This window comes from Ochotona curzoniae, unplaced genomic scaffold, assembly GCF_017591425.1.
Source record: "Ochotona curzoniae isolate NIBS_2020 unplaced genomic scaffold, NIBS_Ocur_1.0 contig_1014, whole genome shotgun sequence".
Lineage (NCBI taxonomy): Eukaryota > Metazoa > Chordata > Mammalia > Lagomorpha > Ochotonidae > Ochotona > Ochotona curzoniae.
This window is the reverse complement of record NW_024464920.1, coordinates 12,111,869-12,132,850: the sequence shown is the minus strand read 5'-3', so window position 1 is coordinate 12,132,850 and position 20,982 is coordinate 12,111,869. Positions and strand designations below refer to the sequence as shown.

The window sequence follows — 20,982 nt, the reverse complement described above, 5'->3', positions numbered from 1 at the left end:
TCTTCTGACCCCCCCCCCCTCCTGCCAAAAAGCATCTTTAATGGTTGCCTGATTATTAAGCTTGGCTATACAATGAAATGAGGTATATTTTGTATATCTTTTTAGGTTTTGTTAATCTTCATAAAATTGAAAGATATGAAAAGGAAGAGGCTCAAGCAAAATGACATTAGTAATTTCATTTGTGATAAGGAACTTAATTACTATCCTGGATCAAACACTATTAAAATAAAGCTGTTGTGTAAGTACAAGTCCTAATACTAGGTGAAAAATCAATGCAAAATGGTTAGTGTCTTGTTCCCTTTTTAAATGGACAAAATAATTTACACTTGATCTTAGCCAAAAGGCTGAGAAGTGATTGGATAAAATAATTTAGTCACACACGGTATTTATTAGAAAGAAAAATCTTTTAATGTTATCTTTCACATATTAAAAAGACAAAAGCAACAATTCAGTAAGGATCCTTCCATTGCTCTTTGTACAGACTCATCATGTAATTTATCAGTTTCATTTATAATCAATAACCGTCCAATCTCTGAGTTTAGAAATTACAGTATTTACTGACCTAAACTCTCACAATATAAGGCACAACTACATGATCACAGGAAGTAAGCACAATACAAATAATGAACCTAAAAATCAAGTGAGAAAACAGTCATGCAAAAGTATATACAGAAGCTCTGAATATATGATCCAGTTCAAGGAAGCAGAGGACATCATATACATAACTGTATCATGTTACAGTAATTCTATACTTCTACACAAAAAGGACCTAAGGATTTCCAACTCTATTTTATACAATTTTACATGAATTTAGTAAGCTTATGCATAATATTCACATCTGCAATAACAAATTGATCATTAAAATTCAGGCAAAGGGCAATTAAGACATGATAATGTGTGGCACATTGTAATTACAGAACTATTCATCAAGCTCATGTCCAGGAATACTAAACTGATGGCACATTTAAGTCTTATGGATCAAATCGTCCATGATTTTGTAGCCAAAGTGCAATTCTTAGAAACAAAAACAAAAGCAAAAAAAACCACTATAGTCAAACAGGTCATGAATATCAAAATATATGATTATAATTTGCTCTCTACTTAAAAGCTAAACATTTTTATGCAAATGCGAGGTTTAAAAAAGTGGCTTTGAAGTTCTCGGAGCTATATAAAACAATCAAAGACTTTTCAAGAGGGATGGGAAAATAACAAATTTGGCAGTTACTATTCAACATTACTCTAAGGAAACTATTAAACTGGCTAATCCCACATTAAGAGGTAGTTGAACAAAATGTTATTTGTATACATCATTGAGGTTTTTGTGTTTCTCTCTTTTCTTCAAAATAAGCACGTCCTATATTAGCAGCTTTGTCTTCTTTCTATTAAAAAATTCGGTAGGGTTAGCTTACTATGACTAGTCAGCAAGACTCGGTGTAGGTCACTTTTCTGTACTAACATGTGATGTCAAAATGTTTTGGAGTCAAGAACTGTGACTTCGTACATGCCAGCTCAAACTCACTGACAGAAGAACAGTACCAACAAACACCTAACACATGTAGCTAAGAGTAACTCAGAAAAGGACAACTTATTTAAAATGGGGCAGAGGGAGAATTCAATTTTAGTTTCCAAAATTTATTAACTGAATGAAAGTTAGTAGCAAAGATGTTAGGTTTGATTTGAATAATCAGTATAGTTGCCTAAGATATATAAATTATTCAGAACTTATGGATTGAGATTACTTGGATGAAAAAATTAAAGTCATTCAAGCAGATATGGCTTTATTTGTTGGGTCCACGATTTTCAAGAGTGTGTGAAAATGGAGGATGGGGATTAATAGGCATGTAGAGTAGTGCATCCAATTAGGAGATGGATAGAACAGATTTTTCCAATTCAGAATTTTCGTTAAGTTTTATCTCCAAAACAGTGGTGCTGGGAGTTATCTGCAATTTTCTAATAAATTTATTAAATTATTTATATATAAAAGTACAGAATTAAGACTATTTGAAGGGACCTATAAGTATAAAAAGCATAAAACAGCTCAGGTTCTATAATCCAACTATGATTTTTAATTAAAAGCCAGTGTATTTCCTCATTGATACATACTCAAGGATATATGTTTATCCAGATCCTGGGACTTAATTGGTATCAACAGGTATTGACAACAGGGCTTACTTAAATGCTTTCTGAAATAATGAAATAAGTATGTAGCAATCTCTTTTTGTTTATATAATATGTATAAGAATAAACACTGTAACTTCATTTCAGCATGATATTTGAAAGTGCACATATTTATTGTAAATGAAATATTAACCCCCATCTTTGGCTGTTGTTATTAAGTGATTGCACTGAATCAATGTATAATTTTATATATCTTTTCCAGGAAGATTAATAAATATTAATGACTTCTCCAGATGTTTTATAATTTTTCAAATTAATAAGGCTGATAAATTAATATTCATTTTCATTGTTTAGTCTTCAAGTTTGATACTTCTGAATTATTGTTAAGGTTCAGCAATTCTATTTCATTCATTTCAACTTTGATATTCCTAAATGTAAATTTTAGGAATGATAATCTATTCTCCAGCTGTAACTTCAAGGTGATTTCACAGCATTATTTATAAAACATTTCCCAGTTGATATGGAATCCAACCCAAAACCATTTTAAGCTTAAGTCAATTTCATAATTTTTAAAAGTGAGAAGAAAAAATAAAGCATAGTATTTTATGTTTTCTTATCATCTCCTATTTTGTTTTCCTAGACACAGTTATAGCAATATCAATTACTAGCTTTAGGAGCTCTTCTGGGACAAGTTAAACATAAGGGCAGGGGAAGTTTGATTTAAAAAAAAGCAAACTCGCTTTCCTAAAGATGCTGCAGAGATAGAAGGGAGTGATAGGAAGGCTGACCTCGGAAACCTCCTCATTCCCAAGCAAACAAGAACAGGGCTGCTACACAGTATCTAGTTATCCTGCAATTAAGGGTAAGGACAAGAAATTTTGTGGTATTTGTAATGGAAAATACGTTGGAACTCAGAAATGGTATAGGAAAATATAAGAAGACATTTAATCTTCAAACTATAATGCCAGGATAACCATAAGGTATGCAAATTAATTTCACAGAGTTTTTCATAAAATCTACCCAAGAATTTAATCAATATCATTTAAAGTTTTTAATTCATTGATGCTACGATTTTGACATAAACTATCCGCAGAACACTCGAGTGGCGCATTTATAACATGACTGAGTTAGAAACTTACATGTAAGAGGAACAGGTAGCCAGGAAGCACTAAGAGTTTTGTGCATGACTCCACAAATATAATATTTAATATAATTAAAGTATTGTGCAAGAAAACAACAATAAAGATACCATCATTCATGTACATTTCTGTGCATTAAATCTAGGAAAAGAAGCTACGGAATTTCTCATTTATGAACAATGAAATTATATTTAAAAAAATACATCGCTATTTTCTCTCCAAAGTTTATTTACATTTCATTGGCTGATTTTAAAGTTGGCATGGGAGCCGTTCCAGGGGATAATTGAAAAAAAAAAAAAGAAAGATGAACCCAAGTCTCACAAAAATAGAAGACTTTTACTTGATAACATTGCAAAATATACGAATTCTAATTTGGTCTAGTGTTGTAGCCAGTGTCCGAACCAAACAGCAGTCCAAGATTTCTATTCAGTACATTTATTAGAAATCTGTTGTTAGTGTAATATACTGAAAGTGGTGACAATCCACTATCCTTGCAAGTCGTTGAAACATGCATCACAGACACGGACAGGCTTCTTGGAGGAAGGGGTTAAGGCATTTTTGGCTGAACATTCAGCACAGAAAATATTCCCACACTGTCGGCAATGATGCTGTAAAAGGCAAACAGTAAACCAGGTCAGGCATCAAATTATATCCAAAGCACAGGAAATGACATGAATTTAGTAAACTACACTAATTGCAGTGTACCAACTTCAAGTGACCAATGTATTATTGAGTGGCATAATATTTCAATATGTTTAAACAATACTCCTATCAAATAGAAAATGATTCCCATTTTCCAAATGTTTCAGCAGGAAACAGGTCTGCTCATGTCACTATTAAGAATACTTTTTAAAAAATCTCTGCTTTTCTTTCTTGAAAAGAACCCAGTGATAACTAAAGAATGAGTTTAATAATGGTTCATTGGTATGTCCCGTAGAGTAATTCAACAGGAGGGAAAAGAACAAACTTAAAACTCAAATGCATATGCCAACCAGAAATAAGACCACACGAAATCCAATTATTCCACATAGTATAAATTAAAGTTTGTCAACAAGTAGAATACCTTTTAAATCTGTTTAGTGCATGGCTGATTTGATAGTTAAAACCTTCACTGTCTCTAAAGAAGAAATCTAGAGAAGAAAAAAGCTGTATGAATAAAAGCCGCTTACCCGCCTCACTGTGACTGAAAAGCCTTTCCCACAGGACATGCAGTTTTGCACTTCGTTGTCTTCAGCCCACTTTCTATTCAACGCTTGTGTGTGTTTGATCTATTTAAAGAAAAAGAGAGTTTCAATACATTGTAATATTTAGTATCTTAAAGAATGCTGTATTATTTCTAACTTGGGGCCAGAGTTTTATAAAATGTTCACTACATGATCCATAACGTACAGCTTCAAAAATCAGAAATACTTTGGTCAACTTCCATTTTCAAAAGCAGCAACATTCATAAAACTGAATGACAAAGTATAGTTGAAGTAAATCAAATTGCATTCCTCAGAGTTCATTGCTAACCTCTGGTCTTTGGCCCCTCCTACCGCCTGAGCGCCGCCCTTCCCCGGGACTCTGAGAACACACGCAGGTCCCTTCTTTCATGAACACCATCCTGTCCATTCCTTGGTGTTTTAATTCTTGTAATTGGTTCCCTTTACTGACAATTCACAAAGGACATTGTTGTCTAAAGAATTCCTATGGTCCCTGAAACAAGTTCTTTATCTCCCATTTTTAATTATCCATAAAATATACAATATTGCTGCACACACAGGAACTATCCCCAAAGTATTTATTGAGTGCATGCAACTGAAAATGCTTTCCATCAAAAGCCCGTTCTTGATTGAGACACTGCCTCACATGACCAAGTCACTTACCTGAAGAGACTGGTTTTCCCTGCCTAGCTCCTGCACTGCTGCCGTGGTATTGTCCAGCTTTCTTTGCAATTCTAGTACTTTGGTTTGAAGCTTTTCTATTTCACCTTCGCCTTTAAGACATCTGGAATAAATTAGAGACAGTTCTGTAAAAATTCATTCAAGGGGCCTACAGCAGTGTTATATGAGACAAAGCTGGTGCCTGCAGAGCTGGCATCCCATATGGTTGCCAGTTTGTGTCCCTGGCTGCTCAACTTCTCATCCAGGTCCGTGCTAACATGTCTAGAAAAGTAATCAAAGATGGAAACCTGGAAGGAGCTCCAACTCAGGCTACTGTGGCTACTTGGAGAATGAGCAAAATAGGACATCTCTGTCTTTCAAGCAAAAATAATTTTCTTTTTAAAAAGTCACTAAAACCTTTCTAAAGACAATAAACTCCTTTACTAATTTTAAATTTAATAGAGTAATCTCAACAACCCAGTAGCTTTAATAATGAATGTTCAAATATTTAATTATCTGTAAGAGCTACACAACATTCTCCTATTTTAAAAACTATGACAGTGTTTTTTAAAATCACTTACAAAGGAAATACAGTAAATTTGATTAGGTTTGTCACCTTTCCAGCAGTGCTCTCCTTTCATCTAGATTATTCTGAACCGTGGCTTCTAACACCGCGATTTCACCGCGTAGGTCATCTGTTTGTTTCTCCAGCTCACTCACTCTCCGTTGGCTACACTGCCATTCTTTCTTCACGGTGCCCAAGTTTTCATTTAAAGCTGTAATCTGCATGCTAAGTTTCGCCTCATTTTCTTCATGCTTTTTCATTCCCATTTCTTTTTCTTTTATTTCGGAATTCTGAGGAAAAGGAGAAGGGGAAGAAAAGACCCTATTACAAAGATGATGAGAATAAATTTAAGCTACTTATTGAATTTAAAATATTGGCAATAGAAACGGTACTGTATCTTTAGGAAGAAAAGCAGCAGACTGTTGTGCTGTACCTTAATAAAACTGATTCCACAAGCACTGTGATATTTCAACTGTCTCAACTGAGATATGTAATGCCAAGAAGACAGTTAACAAGCCTCTCCTGAGATCAAGGTAAGGTGACCCAAACAAGATTGCTGTCTTGGGCCCGGCGTGGTGGCATAGTGGCTAAGGTCCTCGCCTTGCATGCCTGGGATCCCATATGGGCGCCTGTTCTATCCCAGCAGCCCCGCTTTCCTTCCAGCTCCCTGCCTGTGGCCTGGGAAAGCAATCGAGGACGGCCCAAGGCTTTGGGACTCTGCACCCGCGTGGGAGACCCGGAGGAGGCTCCTGGCTTCGGATCGGCATAGCATCGGCCATTGCGCTCACTTGGGGAATGAATCATCGGACAGAAGATCTTCCTCTCTGTCTCTCCTCTCTGTATATCCGACTTTCCAATAAAAAAAAAATAAAAATAAATCTTATATATAAAAAAAAAGATTGCTGTCTTTTCCACCAACGCAGGAAAAAAGCACTAATTTACAAGATATCTAGATGCCAGAGACAAAGCTGTCATTTCCTGAGTCTCCCAATTCTATTCTGTTTAAACTGCCCTTTATTTATACCTGTCCCTCCAAAATACACAACCCCCTCTAATCAGTATTTGAATTTTAGGTTGCAGATCATCAACTAAAACATTTAACATAAAGTTATCTCAGGGATACTTGCACTCAATTCAATAGAGGAAAAGCAGGTGCTTCCTATCTGACCTGTGCAGCTCGGGCATGGGGAAACAGACTGGTCACCATGGTTTCAGCTGAAGTTCCCACTCCCCCTTACCAACACTGACTCTGACCAGACAAACGAGTCCGCCTCGGCTCACATCGGTAGTATCTACTTCCATCTATACAGTGTGGGTTTATTTCTTTCTGACAGTATAATTATTTTTAAGCTATATTTTAATTAGATTTTCACATACAAAAGCCAAAGTACGATTACAGAAAAAAAAAAAATCTCCAGTTACATTATCAAGCATTTAAGCAAATTAGCTTTTCTTTCTTAAAAAAGCAAAATGTTAGGCTAACACCTCTGATTCACTGACCAATTTAGCTTCTTTTTCGACAAATTCTTTCTTCATCTCTTCCTCTTCCTTTTTCATCTGCTCCTTGAGCACCTGTTGGTTTTTCTTCTCCTGTTCCAGAGTTGTCTTCAGGGCATCTACTTTGCCCTGAAGTTCCAATTTCTGCTGAATTAAAAGTTGTTTGGCATCCTTGAGATCTGTTAACTCCTATCAAAAATAAGTTAAAAAAATAAGTTAAAAAATAAAGCATCCTCAATAAAGTCAGCATTTTAACTACAGTAGAAATTTATGCAAATTTTCACAATAGATGCAATGAGTTTTTCCATTTGTCTTGTAAGATTCTCAAAGTTCAGTATTCAAAAAAATTGATTTAAAGATGCAAGATTATTTGCTTCTTGTTATGCAATCATTTAAATTTAGGTGGTACTTGACATGCATATATTTGGGTAATATGAAAGATATTCCTCCTCTTAGGTCTCCTTTTTCTCACTTATCAAAGATTTATTGGTCATCATTTATTTACCACATATTATATTAGGTTCTAGGGCTATAACATAAAAGTAAGTGCTGTATGTTCCCTGCCTTAAGGAAGTCAGATTCTAAAAAAACAGAAGGACATAACTATAATTAATTAAAGAAAGCAGCAACTGTACTGAAAAAAAAAAAGGATACTATTTGACTCTCAAGAGAGAATATAACCTCCCAAGGGTCAGTATAAGTAATTCCTTCCCTTAATGAACACTGTACTGATGCTTTAAAACAGGCTAAATATTAAATCCAAGGATTTTAGAAGTAATTGAAAGCACAATGTATTAAAATTTTAATTCTTAATTTACATACTTTGGAGGTTACTATCTACAGCCATAATTTTCTTTTTTCTTTAAGATTTACTTATTTTTATTGGAAAGGCAGATATACAGAGAGGAACAGAGATAGGAAGAGCTTCTGTTTGATTATTCACTCCCGAAGCGGCCACAACAGCCAGGAGATGAGCTGATCCAAAACCAAGAACCAGGAGCCTCTTTCGGGTCTCCCACACGGATGCAGGCTCCCAAGGCTTTGGGCTGTCCTCAACTGCTTTCTCAGGCCACATGCAGGGAGCTGGATGGGAAGTGGGGCCACTGGAATTAGAACCAGCACCCATATGGGATCCTAGTGCACGCAAGGTGAGGACTTTAGCTGTTCAGCTACCATACCAGGCCCAATCTACAACCATAATTTTCTAAGTTAATGTCTCTCTTGATCATCATTTCAACAAAATATGAAACTCAGAATTATTTAGGGGCCAGCACTGTGGCGTAGTAGGTAAACCTGATGCCCCGAAAACAAGTATTTAATACAGTAGGCATCCTGGGCCAGTTAATGCCAAATTTGTGTTAACTATACCAGTGTGCCAGCATAGTCACTTATTCTATTTTTTTTAAGATAAGTAAGGGGAGGAGGCAGATATGGGCATGCCAACAGACAGGGCCTGAGACCCACACACAAGTGTCTATGGGCCCTGGGTAGGCAAGCAGAGCCCCAGGCTGGCACAGCACACCACCAGACACTGGGCTTGGGGATTTGTAAGCACACGGGACTGTGGATTGATCAGGGAAGAGGGTGTGGAGATGTGTGGGAGGGAGCACTACTGGAGAACGTGAGAGGTGAGGAATGCCTTCTGAGGAACTTCCACAAACCTGGCTACCGTACTTGAAGGTGAATGAGGGAAGTGAGACCTGAGACTGGGTGGTTTAGAGGAGGTCAAACTAATATACCTGCCCATGTGGGAGACCTAAACTGGGATTGTTGGTATCAATACCACCTACCAGTGCACATTAAAGCCATGGCTGGGGGCCTGCCTGACAATGCTCAACCACAGTATCTGCCAGTGACTGTTGGGGAAGGGGTGGATCATTTAAGGCTGGGGCATGACACTAACCAGCATATGAGAGAACTGGATCTGAGAGTAGATTCTGTGGGTGATTGTGGGTTCTGCCCTGTGGGAATGCCTTGCCAATTAATTTGCTCGAGGGCTGGAGTGGTGACAGACTGAGCTAGGCATGACCATGGAACTCAACAACACTCTTAGATACTGGGGTTGGGAACAGGTCGGGTTAGTTTAGGTTGTAGCACCAGCAGGCATACCCAAGAACTATATGTGCAGAGGACTCGACTACAACATCCACCAATACACATAAAAGCTGAGATGGCGGGGAGGAAGGGGCAGAGACTGTGCTGGATAAGGACCTAGCAATTGCCAGCATGTGTGAGATCTGGTCTGGGAGTGGATCCAGTGGGGGAACTTGGGGAACTCCCCTGATGAGCCATAGCTCCTGTTGGTGAGCACATGACTTAGGGTTGAGTGCTGTTCAGGTCAAGCGGGGCTACTTCACTTATTGGCATGTGTGTGTCCTGGCTCTGTAGGGGAGGGACCGGGCAGGGCCAGGCCAAACCACAGCACACTGACATGTGTGGGAGCCAGGCTGGTGTGCAGACCATATGGAGTTAGGCTAGGTTATCAAACCTACTGGTTTGCATGAAAGCCAGGGGCAAGGGCAGGCTGGGCATGGCTAGGCTGTAGCACCCACTAGCGAAAGCTGGGACTTGGGGAGGGCCGGGCCAGGCCAGGACAGGCTACAGCATGTGATGGCAAAGGCCAAGCTGGGTGATAAGTTATGCCAGGCTAGGTCAGATAACCACTGGCATGTGCCAAGATATGTGGCTGAGTGTGATCTTGGTCAGAGAGCTAAGAAGACACTCCTGCTAGGTTGTGGTTCCCACTAGTGTGTATGACAGCTAGAATGCGGGTGACCAATCGGGCTAGACATGGCTACAGCATCACAGGGCATGGATGTGGACTGGGTCTGGGGAGTGTCAGACTGGGCTAAACTTCAGCACTCACTGATGCACACGAGAGCTAGGGTAGGATAGGACAGGCTGAACTAGAACTCGGTACCCACAAGAGCTGGGTCGGGGGGTGGAAGAGACAAGGAGTGGCTGGGTTGTGACACACAACACTAAGAGCTGGGACCCCTCAACTTGACTACTGGACTCAGAACTTCCAACCACGGTGAAAATGACAGGATCTGTAGTCTGACCATGGAATATATGTGTCAGAACTGGGTCTTCACAGCTGCTGAGGCCTGTATAGTGGACAGCATGCCCAGATGCGCATGGGGGACATGCTAGCCAGTTCATTGAGGCCTGTAGAAAACATCTAGTACCATGGAGGGCAGAACATATTGGACAGCTCTCAGGGACAAGTGTCTGGGAGAACTGAGACTCTAAGGTGGACTGTCAGCCAATGGACCTTGAAAGAATTTCTTCAACCTTGAAGCAACAAGAACAACAGCATCTCAGAACTATCAAAACCACTCAAGCAGTATCCTCAGAACATGCTCCACACTGGAGATCCTGACATTGCGTGGCCTTCCCACACTCCTGCAGCCTGATGCAGTTGGGCTGCTGGGAGCGGCCCTCTCCCCTTCTTTCTCCACCTTCCGCAGATGCCAGATGGAAAAGGTAGATTGGAAGCAGTTGTCTCATCAACTTTCTCCCATTCCTTGACCCTCCTCACCCTAACTGGTGGTGCACACGAGCATGTATCCCTTTCAACAATGTAACATCATCAAAAAGAAAATGAATGTATTATTTCTTTTAAAAAGAATATAATTGTTTATTCAGAAATCTGAAAATTAATTTCAAACTATATGTATAGATAGTCAATGCAAAAGCACTAGGGCAAAAGCAAAATAAATTTCCCAGCCACAGCAGGTACTCCAAAGCAAATACATGTAAGTTTCATTTGAGACAATAACTGCAGAAGGAAGGGGAGAAAAGGTTGATCTCAACATACCTTCATGCTTTCCTGTTTGTGGGACTTGAGTTCTTCTGTTAATTTAGTGATTTCTTTTTCTTGTCTACCCTTAATTTCTTCTAGCTCTGCCAATTTAGATTGTTCATTTGCTAATTCTTTTTCTTTCAGTGACTGTAAAAAAAAATAACCAAAAGAAAGTTTGAAGCAAATACATGGCTGGAAGGTAGTGTAATAAAAAGCATTATATTTATGATCCTTTCCGCTTAAGTGAATTTCGGCAAGTTTTGTATCCTCTGCCTGTCTCATTAGTGTATACATAGGGCAGGAACAATGTCACTATGAGGATTAGCAGTCATAACAAAATCCTGTGAAGTGAAAAATGTTTGTCAGAGTAAAAACACCATAAAATTTATCCTGAACTAAAATAATGGTATTCTTTTACTCATAATTTCTTTGCTCTGTCACTATCTTTGTGCAAGTAACCTTGCCAGAGGCATCACATATTATTACATTCAACTTCTATGATGTGGGGCCAGCGCTGTGGGGCAGCAAGGAAAGCCGCCTGAGATGCCAGCATCCCATAAGGGCTCACTGCTCCGCTGCTGATCCAGCTCCTTACTAATGGCCTGGGAAAAGCTGTGGAAGGCAGGCCAAGTGCTCGGATTCCTCCCATCCATGTGGGAGACTCTGAAGAAGCTCCTGGCTCCTGGATTCCATCTGGCACAGCCCTGGCAGTTGTGGCCATTTGGGGAGTGAACCAGTAGATTAAAGATCTCAGTCTCTTCTTGTCTATGTAACTACACTTTCAAATAAATCTTTTACAAAGCATTCTATAATATGAACAGTCGAGTTTTAAAATTTTTATTTTATAAGTAAAGAAACAAAGATTTAAGATAAGTAAGTAATCTTATTACAGGTAGAGCTAACTAAAACTAAAATAAAATCTGACTGCTCTAAAGCCCCAGCACTAAACATATATATATAAACATGAGTTATCAATTACGAACTTCATTCCGGCTCACCCTCCTGAATCACCAAAAATATCCCCCATTCTTTAAGATTTAATGAATCACACAGTTTTTTTTTTTTAATTTTTTTTTGAAAGGCAAATATACAGAGAGGAGGAGAGACAGAGAGGAAGATATTCTGTCCACTGTTTCAAGCAGCTGCAACGGCCAAAGCTGAACCAACCTGAAGCCAGGAACCCAGTCTCTTTCAGGTCTCCCATTTGAGTGCAGGGTCCCAAGGCTTTGGGCCGTCTCTGACTGCTTTCCCAGGCCACTAACAGGGAGCTGGATGAGAAGCGGGGCCATCAGGATTAGAACTGGTGCCCATATGGGATCCCAGCATTTGCAAGGCGAGGACTTTAGCTGTTAGTTTATTTTATTGGGCCCATGGATTGGATAGTTTAAAATAGACTAAGAAGTTCAGTAATTATTCACTTCAGAATATTACCCTATTACACATAGGATATATTATTTCAAACATTAAAAGATTTCTCTTCACACAGACTTAAAGAAATTTTTAAACTGCACTGGTCATATTTACCAATGTTTTCAACTTTATAACAGCATCATTCATATAAAATACACCTTTCTTACCCTTACAGGAAGGTGGTTGTTAAAATTGTTTTTGGACTTTTCACTGCCCAAATAGCCCATCTAGAGGATAAGATGCTCTATGAGAACTAGCTGAAGGCCTATTATAAATGTTCTCAACCAAGAATCTATGGTGTGAAAAGTAGACTTATTTGTAAAACTAAGAAAAATTATAAGAAAAATGGGTAGAAATATAAAAGGACTATTAAGAAGTACTTGCTAATACTAAAATTCTAATGATCTGTTTTATCAGAAACTAGAGATCTCCCACAAAGACTGTTGAAAATACAGGTGATGACAGTAAGAGGATCAGAGGTCGGCATGGACGGTTTCTAAAGGAGTTCTCAGAAGGCAGCTTTAAGTTAAAATCCTGAAATACCTTTTCTTTTTGAATGTCTTGTAGTGCTTTACTCTGCTCCTTTAGTTGCTGCTCCTTCTTTGCCGAATCCTGCTCCAACGTAGCCTTGGCAGCTTTTAGCTCTTGGATTAATTTATTTTGATTTCCAATTTGATTCCTGTTTGAAATCAAGTCCTCCTGTGCTAGAGAAAGCTTCTCTTCTACAGACTTAAAAAAATAATTCCCTCAAATTAGTATGTCATTTCCTTTAACAAATTGCAACAGAAATCTAAAGTTAATATAGGCGGTGTAGAAGCCAATATACTGTGAAAGGGGACATGGCACTCTCTTCATTAAGATAATTTAACACAAATAATTCTAGAATATCAACTCTTGTGTTTTTGAAAAAAACATTTATAGCGTTTATAACATTTAAAAAACAATGTATATATTAAAAACAATATAAAACATTTATAAAAACAATTTTAATAGTTCTCAAAATAATTTTAAAAGATTCACTGTTTATCATGTCTTCAACATTGGCTAGGTGATACGAAGCACTGTCAATAAGTAGGTACCATATCAAATACACTCAGAAACCATACATACGGTTAGAGACAAGACATAAGACGAGAGAAAACACCTTTAAAAGACACAGCTAAATGGTAATGTTTGTATACACTTATTTAGTTTCAGATCTCTGACGTCCCTTATCTTGCTTTTTTAATGCAGGACCAGTCGTTGGTAGCTGCCAAGGGCCCCGGAAGAGCACATTCCGCCAAGCCTCTGGGGCTGTATCTGGAGCAGACCACCCCACACCCTTGACTTCCCACTTGTGTGGTACAACTACCGGCTGTCAGTTAGCACAGCTCGTAGACACCGACTGTTGTTAGGGCCAAATATTTTGAAAAGCCAACATTGAAGAATGGGTAAGTATTTTTGACCCATCAGGCTTAAGTAGATACAGAATGGGAATGGTAGGAACCTTCCAACATTCCGCTACTTTTGCTGAGAAATAACAGGGAACAGGAAACAATCTAAGATTTCCTCCACAAAATCTATTAAGAATTTGTCATCACTTCTTCTGGAGGCACAGTCCCTTTGAAAAGAAACACATGGTATGTAAAATTTTCACTTCACTCAGGGTATAAAATTTACCTTAAATTCCACTTCTCCCTTTCCAGAGCAACAACAACAAAAAACCCAGCATATAGCAGCAATTTGAAATATCCAATCAACAAACTTGAGTATTTCATACATATTCCAGCAGATGGGGCTAAAGGCATAGATTAGGTCAGGCTGTCAGTCTCTTGGTGTGCAGGTGTCTCTTGCTAGCCCATGGTGTGCTCTTGCCAGTCCAACTATGGTGATAGCCTTGACTTAGGTAAGTGTCATGTGACAAGGTCCTGAGTCTCTCTCCTCTGCTACACACAAGATTCTATTGCATTAGTGAAGAAAGAAAAACAATGCTTGACAATCATCTATTATTCTGGTTTACCAAAAGTATTGCTTGAGTATCCCTAGTAATTTCTGCAGTTTAAAATCCACTTTCTTTGTAGCTCAGATGGTTCTCATTTTAAAAGCGTTAGGATAGAATTTATTAATATTCAATTTTGTTTTAAAATTCTAAATGAAAACAGGGAACTAGTCATGACTCTGCCACTGCATAGCACTGGATTCACACTCTCCTTAAGAGCACTGAGCCTGCCCTCATCTGCATAAGAAAGTGTTGAAGTAAAGATTCTATCCAGGGTCTCATCAACAGCTTTCAAACCGTGGCAGCTTCACTCTGTCTTTTCTTTTTGCCCATATTTACAGTGGAATTATTCTTTCACGTATTAAGCTATTTACTGACATAATTTTGGACATATAAAATTGTTCTTGGCTTAATCAAAGAATAATGATTTCAGAGATAAAAGCCTGTTACTAGGTTAATCTCGGTAAATGACACAACCAATATGGAAAGATGATTTTTGCCATAAATCACAAAGTTTCATTTCCACTTACCACTTAAATATTGTTCATTTTCATTTACTTTGTTTTAACAGCTATTATGAACACAAGCTACCACTGTCTCGCACTCCAAATCCTGCCATGTCTCCTTTCTAGTGAATAAAGTAACTGAGTCACATCTACTGCTTTCCAGGCACATTAGCAGGAAGATGGATCAGAAATGTTAAGTAGCCAGGAACTGAAACCCTACTCTGCTGTTGGTTCCCTAAGCGGTAACAAACTCCAATATCCCACAACACCTGCCCCTACTTTCATTTCTATTTGAAATAGAGGGAGAGAGACAGAAAGGTGAAAGATATCCCATCTACTCATTCATCCCCCAAATGCCTGCAATAGCCAGAATTGCATCAAATTGACATTAGGAGCCTAGAGCTCCACCTGGGACTCCAACAAATGTGTTATAGCCTGAGGTACCCGAGGCAAGATCTGCCAACCCCCAGGATGTACATTAAGGCAATATGGAAAAGTAGCCAGGAACTGAACTAAGCACTCCAAAACGGAATGTGAGGTCCCTAAGCAGAAACTGTACCCAATGCCTGCTGCACCCAATGCCTGACTTTAGTTTGTATTTAAATTTAAAACTCTTTGAGTTTTCTAACAGAAGTCCACCTTTGAAGCTATTTTCACATAAAGACAGCAAATCCTTAGAAAAACTAGCAGTGTAGCAATTAACATATACCTAAATTAATTTTATTAATACAGATGCCAATTTACAATGTCACATTTATGTATACCACATTTTTACAAAACTTGATTTTTAAAATTATGTTAAGCCAGCAGTAATTTAATAGAAAGCATAATAATCTATAAATATTAACATTCTTTTTACCATCTGAATTCAAATAAGTCATTTAACAAACATCTATAAACAATTTACCCAGTGTTTATGATATCAAACAGCTTACCATACCTTAAGGTCTTGCCTTGTGGCTAGAAGTTCAGACTCCTTTCCATAGAAATCAGACTGAAGCTGTTTCAGATTTTCCTGACTTTTTTCATAGGTGCTCTGTAACAGTGACATTTTTTCTCTCTCTGCTGCCAGTTCCTGGGCTGCCTCTGCGGACTGCTGCTGCAGTTTATTCTCAAGTTCCATCTGAAACACACAATAGTGACATAAAATAACATACACACCAAATCAATATAATGAAAGCCACACAACGAAGAAAATTTCTGAAAACAAGATGAACTGTATTTTTGCCTTCAAATTCTACTATGACAAACTGTAACTTACCTACTGTACACCTAAGTAAAAGAGTTACTAAATCCAACTGGTCCCAATTTAAAGACCATTATAAAAGCAATTACATTATGAAAAACATGATTTCACTGGGAATCACCAAGAACCAGGTCCTAGGAGACAGAATGATAGTTTGCTTCTGAAGGAAGATGCAGTGCTGGATATCTCAAGACGCTATAAATTAAGGTTGAACTAAGGGAAACTTGCACATGAAAGAAACTAACAAGCCACTACTTTGTTGATATATGTAGTTCCTCTCTTGGAAATCCAACAGCAATAGAGTTCTACAGGGTATCTTTATTAATATCAAAGCAGAAAAGAGAAGATCTCACAAAGGTCCAGCTCCTGTAAACTTGCTTTTGGTCTTTAGGAATATCCAGAAAATAAGCATAGATATGCCATAACTAAAATAACATGCACAGAATAAAAACTAAGCACTGGCTTTTAAAATAAATGCATTGCTCTGGTAAAACCATTGTTGAGGTCACACTTCAAACCCATTATTTTTGACTACATCTTACTCGGACTCTCAGCAATGATTGACCTATTTCATTATATTCCCTTCTAAAACATATTCTTCACTCTGCTTTCTAAGTTCATGTTTTAGGTTTTCTTCCCATCTCAATGGTCATTCCTTCACAAAATCTTCTGCTAGTTCTCTTTATTTTCCCACACCTCTCAAAGTTACAGGACTCCCAAAATTCTGTCATTGTTCCTCCTTTATTCCATAGCACCCTCTCCTTAGAAGATTTCAACTAAACCCATAGTTTTGAATATCTTCTATTTACATTGGCTACCTAGATATTTGAATTCTGGTGCTTCCATTCAATACCTTCCTGACACCTCTCCTTGAATAAGAACACACACTTAGCTCAAGCAGAATTCTTGGCTCCTGAGAGTAACTCTGCATTAGAACGTGGGCACTTCTGCCATTTCAATGTCATTACCAACCACCATGAGCAAAATTCAAATCTAGAGGGTTGCCTCTTTTATTACTTCTCACAATAATTCTAATGCTCAACTTAACAACACATATTCCTAAGTAACTCACTTCTAACGTTAGTTTGTGCCATCAACATGCATGGTCTGAATCACTGCCAATACTTTTTCAATTCCCTGTTATCTTCTTTATTCTCCTGCAGTTAAATTCCATCATCCCCTGCTTTAAAAAATTCTCTAGCAAATGTTCATTGTTCTTAGAATATAATATAGCATTCACTGTTATCACATAATCCAAAAATTTCATTAAAAATGACCTACCTTCCATCTGCTTCTCTGAAAACCTATTACTCTTCTTATTTCTCACTTCTTTAACCAACACTGGCCTTCTACTTTTAGAAAATAACAAGCCTGTTCTACAGTTTTTTTGTTTTTTAAAAAAACATTTTACTGAGATACAGTACAAATAACAAGAAATTCAAATTAATTTTTCCACCCACAAATCTAGTTTTCTTTCTCTTTAATTAATACTATGACTCCTAACAAAACCTTCTTCAAAGATTTCTTCAGTCTTAGTAACGACTACAAAGTTTCTGTGAGCAAATGTTTGGTTTTTCATTATTTTTACCTTCAGACACCAAAAACATTCACACACTTAAAAAATTGAGAGCTCATATGCTAAAAAGAAAAAGTTCTCTGACTTCCAGGACATCAAGTCAGTATTAAAAAACCAGGTAAGTGCAACAGTCTGACAACTGTGTTGACAAAAGCAAACCCCAAGTTGCAAAGAATTTACGAGGGCAGGTCATCTGCAATTTTGGCTTCAGAATAGTGTGATTATATTTTTATACTTAAAAAATTTGGTGCTCTAATGCCTGACATTTTAAATACAAAGAATTATAAAATGTTCACTGTGATTTAGCCTTATTAAGTTATTTGTCTTTCTCTTCTCACCTCTCTATCACACACATAAATAATTAATTTCTGGAATGATATTTTCCAACACTTACAAATTTGACCAAGTGTTTTCTGTCCTAGAAATATCTAATATCTTTATTTTTTTTGACCTTTTAAAATTATAATCATTTTGAAATGCCAGTTTAAACGCTAGCTTTTTTTCTAAGCCCAGTCAAAATTTCCAGTAACTTATTATTTTTTTATAGTTATACTTAAGTTCTGCTTTCACTCACTTCTACTTATTAAAATTTTCTTTTCAACACTTGCTTCCTCTTTAAATTATAAATGCTAGAGAGCCATGGCCTACTCATTCAAAGTTGTACATTAGGTTTTGAATAAAGTTGGTACAGGGCCTACTGATTTGCAGTGTAATTGCTATGTGCTTAATCAATGGTTCTCAAATAATATAATTCTGTGTGTATTTATTGTAGTTTGTCATACTTTCATATAATATTATAAGGCAATGGTCACAGAACTAATTATGTTAACTACATTATCTGAATCTTTAAAATACCACAATCCCATTTTACTGGTCTCTGAAATAGAAATTGGTTCCCTATGACATGAAGCTAATGCATGTCCTGCAAACTTAAAACTCAGATATCCCTGGCTTTAAAATGCGTTTTCTTCCCATGACGTTACCCTATTCCTCCACAAAATCAAGCTATTCTTGCAATGACTTTGTTACTGTAAACTCTAAGTTACAAAGGTAAACAAACATGCACTCAACACTTCCCGAGTACTACCCTCCTGCAAGGTTAAGTGCTTCTGGAGTTGGCACTGTGGCACAGCACATTAAACAGCTGCCTGTATATTAAATTGGAGTTCCAGATGGAGAGAGGAGATGGAGTTCTTGGCTCCTGGTTTCAGCTGGGCCCAGCACAGGCCACTGTGACCATCAGGGGGTGTGGACCAGCAGATGGAAGACTTCTTCCTGTTACTCATCTTTCAAATAATATATACATAATATACAATAATATAAAAATAATATATAATATGTAAATATATGTAATATATATAAATACATAATAATTATATATAAATCATTTTTCAAAAGGATATATTTCTCTTTATTGGAAAGACAGATTAGATTTATGGAGAAAAGAGACAGTGAGAAAGATTTTCATCTGCTGGTTGACTCCCCAAATGGCCAGAGTTGAGCTGGAGCTGAGCTGGTCCAAAGCCAGGAGCCAGAAGCCAGGAGTTTCTTTTGGGTCTCCCATCGGGGTGCAGGGTCCCAAGCATCCTCCACTACCTTCCCAGGCCAAAAAAAGGGAGCAGAATGGGAAGTGGAGCAGCCGGGATATGAGTTGGCATCCATATGCGATCCTGGCGCTTGAAAGGTGAGGATTTAGCTGTTGAGCCATCACGCCACACCCGATAAAGCATTTTTTTGTTGTTGTTGTTAAGAAGTTATGCTCATTATTCTAGCATTTACATGCTAAAATAAAAATGAAAAACTAACAAGAACAATTTTTTTCAATCTCAAAATTCTCAGGTATTGGCTATTAAAGCTGTGAAAAGAATAGATAATATATATTAATTGTAAATTTTACATAAATATTATTGTAGCTAATAATTTAATTTTGAAAGATTTTTTACAACTCATTAAGTCACGGAAATATAAAATGAAGATCTCAGAAATACTTGAATCTGAGACTTACATAAATTTTTTAAAACGAGTTCAAAATATTAAAGAATACAACAAAATATGTACCGTGATAATAACATTCTGACTTTTGATTATACATAATACAAACAGCATAAAAAATCTGTCTACTCTTACTTTGCTTATTACAAAACTACTCTTGTAAGGTAGTTTAATAATCATTACAGAAACACTAGCCAGCACAAAATGTATATTTGCAAGTTTTTAAATTTGTTTTACTCTAGTAGTACGACAATCAACCCTTAACATACTTAGTTCGACATATCTAGTTTATCTTTCATACTAGAAATTCCATCTCTCTCTTCTTCACTGACCAATTAACATACACATGCCAACAACGGAGAAAAGCTTAAGTTGTTCTGTCTTAAAAACAATCCAGTATCAAAACAAAGCAAAACAAAAATACTCCAGTATCAACTCTTGGCCTGAAGAACTTTTAAAAACATCTACTCAATAGAATGGAAAATAGATACTAAATAATAAATTAGAAAAGGACTGGAAATGGGAACCATTATGATATAAATAAACTATCAAATAGTTATGAAATCTGACACTAATGAATTTTAACATATCCCATTAGTAATTTTTATTGTGGGTGTTCTAACTAGCAGGATACATGCCCACTCCCTCAAATGTATAGATAACCAATTTAGAAAAATGGATCACATAAAACATTTCCTATGTCGCAACTCTTCTGTTAATATTCTTACTCTAATTGCCAATTTTTTTGTTCTCCTCATTAAAAATAAACAAACATCACATGTATACCTTCTGAGAAATAGCAATTTTAACTTCTCCTTGGAGTGCTTCAATTTTCTTTTTCCTTTTTTCAGTTGATTGCTTCAGCTCACTTATAGTCCCTTGAAGTTGTTGTTGTTCTTTTTCTTTTTGTTTTAAAGTGTTCTGGGTCTGTAAAACTTGTTCTTGCATTGAAGTCAGTTCTAGTTTCAACTGAAAAGAAGTCCAAATGAAAATAAACTGTTTAGAATTCATTTATTCATCCCAAATCATTATTCATTGATTATCTACCACACATCAGATACCACTAAATACAGAAACCATTAAGCCTACTGGCTGGTCCCTTTTCTCATGTTATTTTCATGACTGACATCACTCAGTAGCAGATGATATGCTGGATTAACCCTCATTATTTGTTGACTCCCAACTGCTTTTATCATATAATTTATATGTCAGTACACCAAGTAAATGAAGTTAGTATTCTCTTTTATTACAGAAAGCAAGAATGACAACATCAGTACCTATTGTCTTT

General features: G+C 37.1%; 1 protein-coding gene across 1 annotated transcript in view; it reads right to left on the bottom strand.

The window, feature by feature from the left end:
- Positions 1-389: 389 nt before the first annotated feature.
- The window catches only part of EEA1 (early endosome antigen 1), a 111,039-nt gene continuing 90,446 nt past the window's right edge, over positions 390-20,982 (bottom strand). The window contains exons 21-29 of the mRNA XM_040980883.1: positions 20,481-20,690; positions 15,821-16,003; positions 12,940-13,125; positions 11,002-11,133; positions 7,185-7,370; positions 5,736-5,974; positions 5,123-5,243; positions 4,427-4,525; positions 390-3,865 (exon numbers count right to left, since the gene is read on the bottom strand). Of these exons, the coding sequence (XP_040836817.1) occupies positions 3,743-3,865; positions 4,427-4,525; positions 5,123-5,243; positions 5,736-5,974; positions 7,185-7,370; positions 11,002-11,133; positions 12,940-13,125; positions 15,821-16,003; positions 20,481-20,690 (1,479 nt within the window). The 3' untranslated portion in view covers positions 390-3,742. The remainder of the gene's footprint in view (positions 3,866-4,426; positions 4,526-5,122; positions 5,244-5,735; positions 5,975-7,184; positions 7,371-11,001; positions 11,134-12,939; positions 13,126-15,820; positions 16,004-20,480; positions 20,691-20,982) is intronic.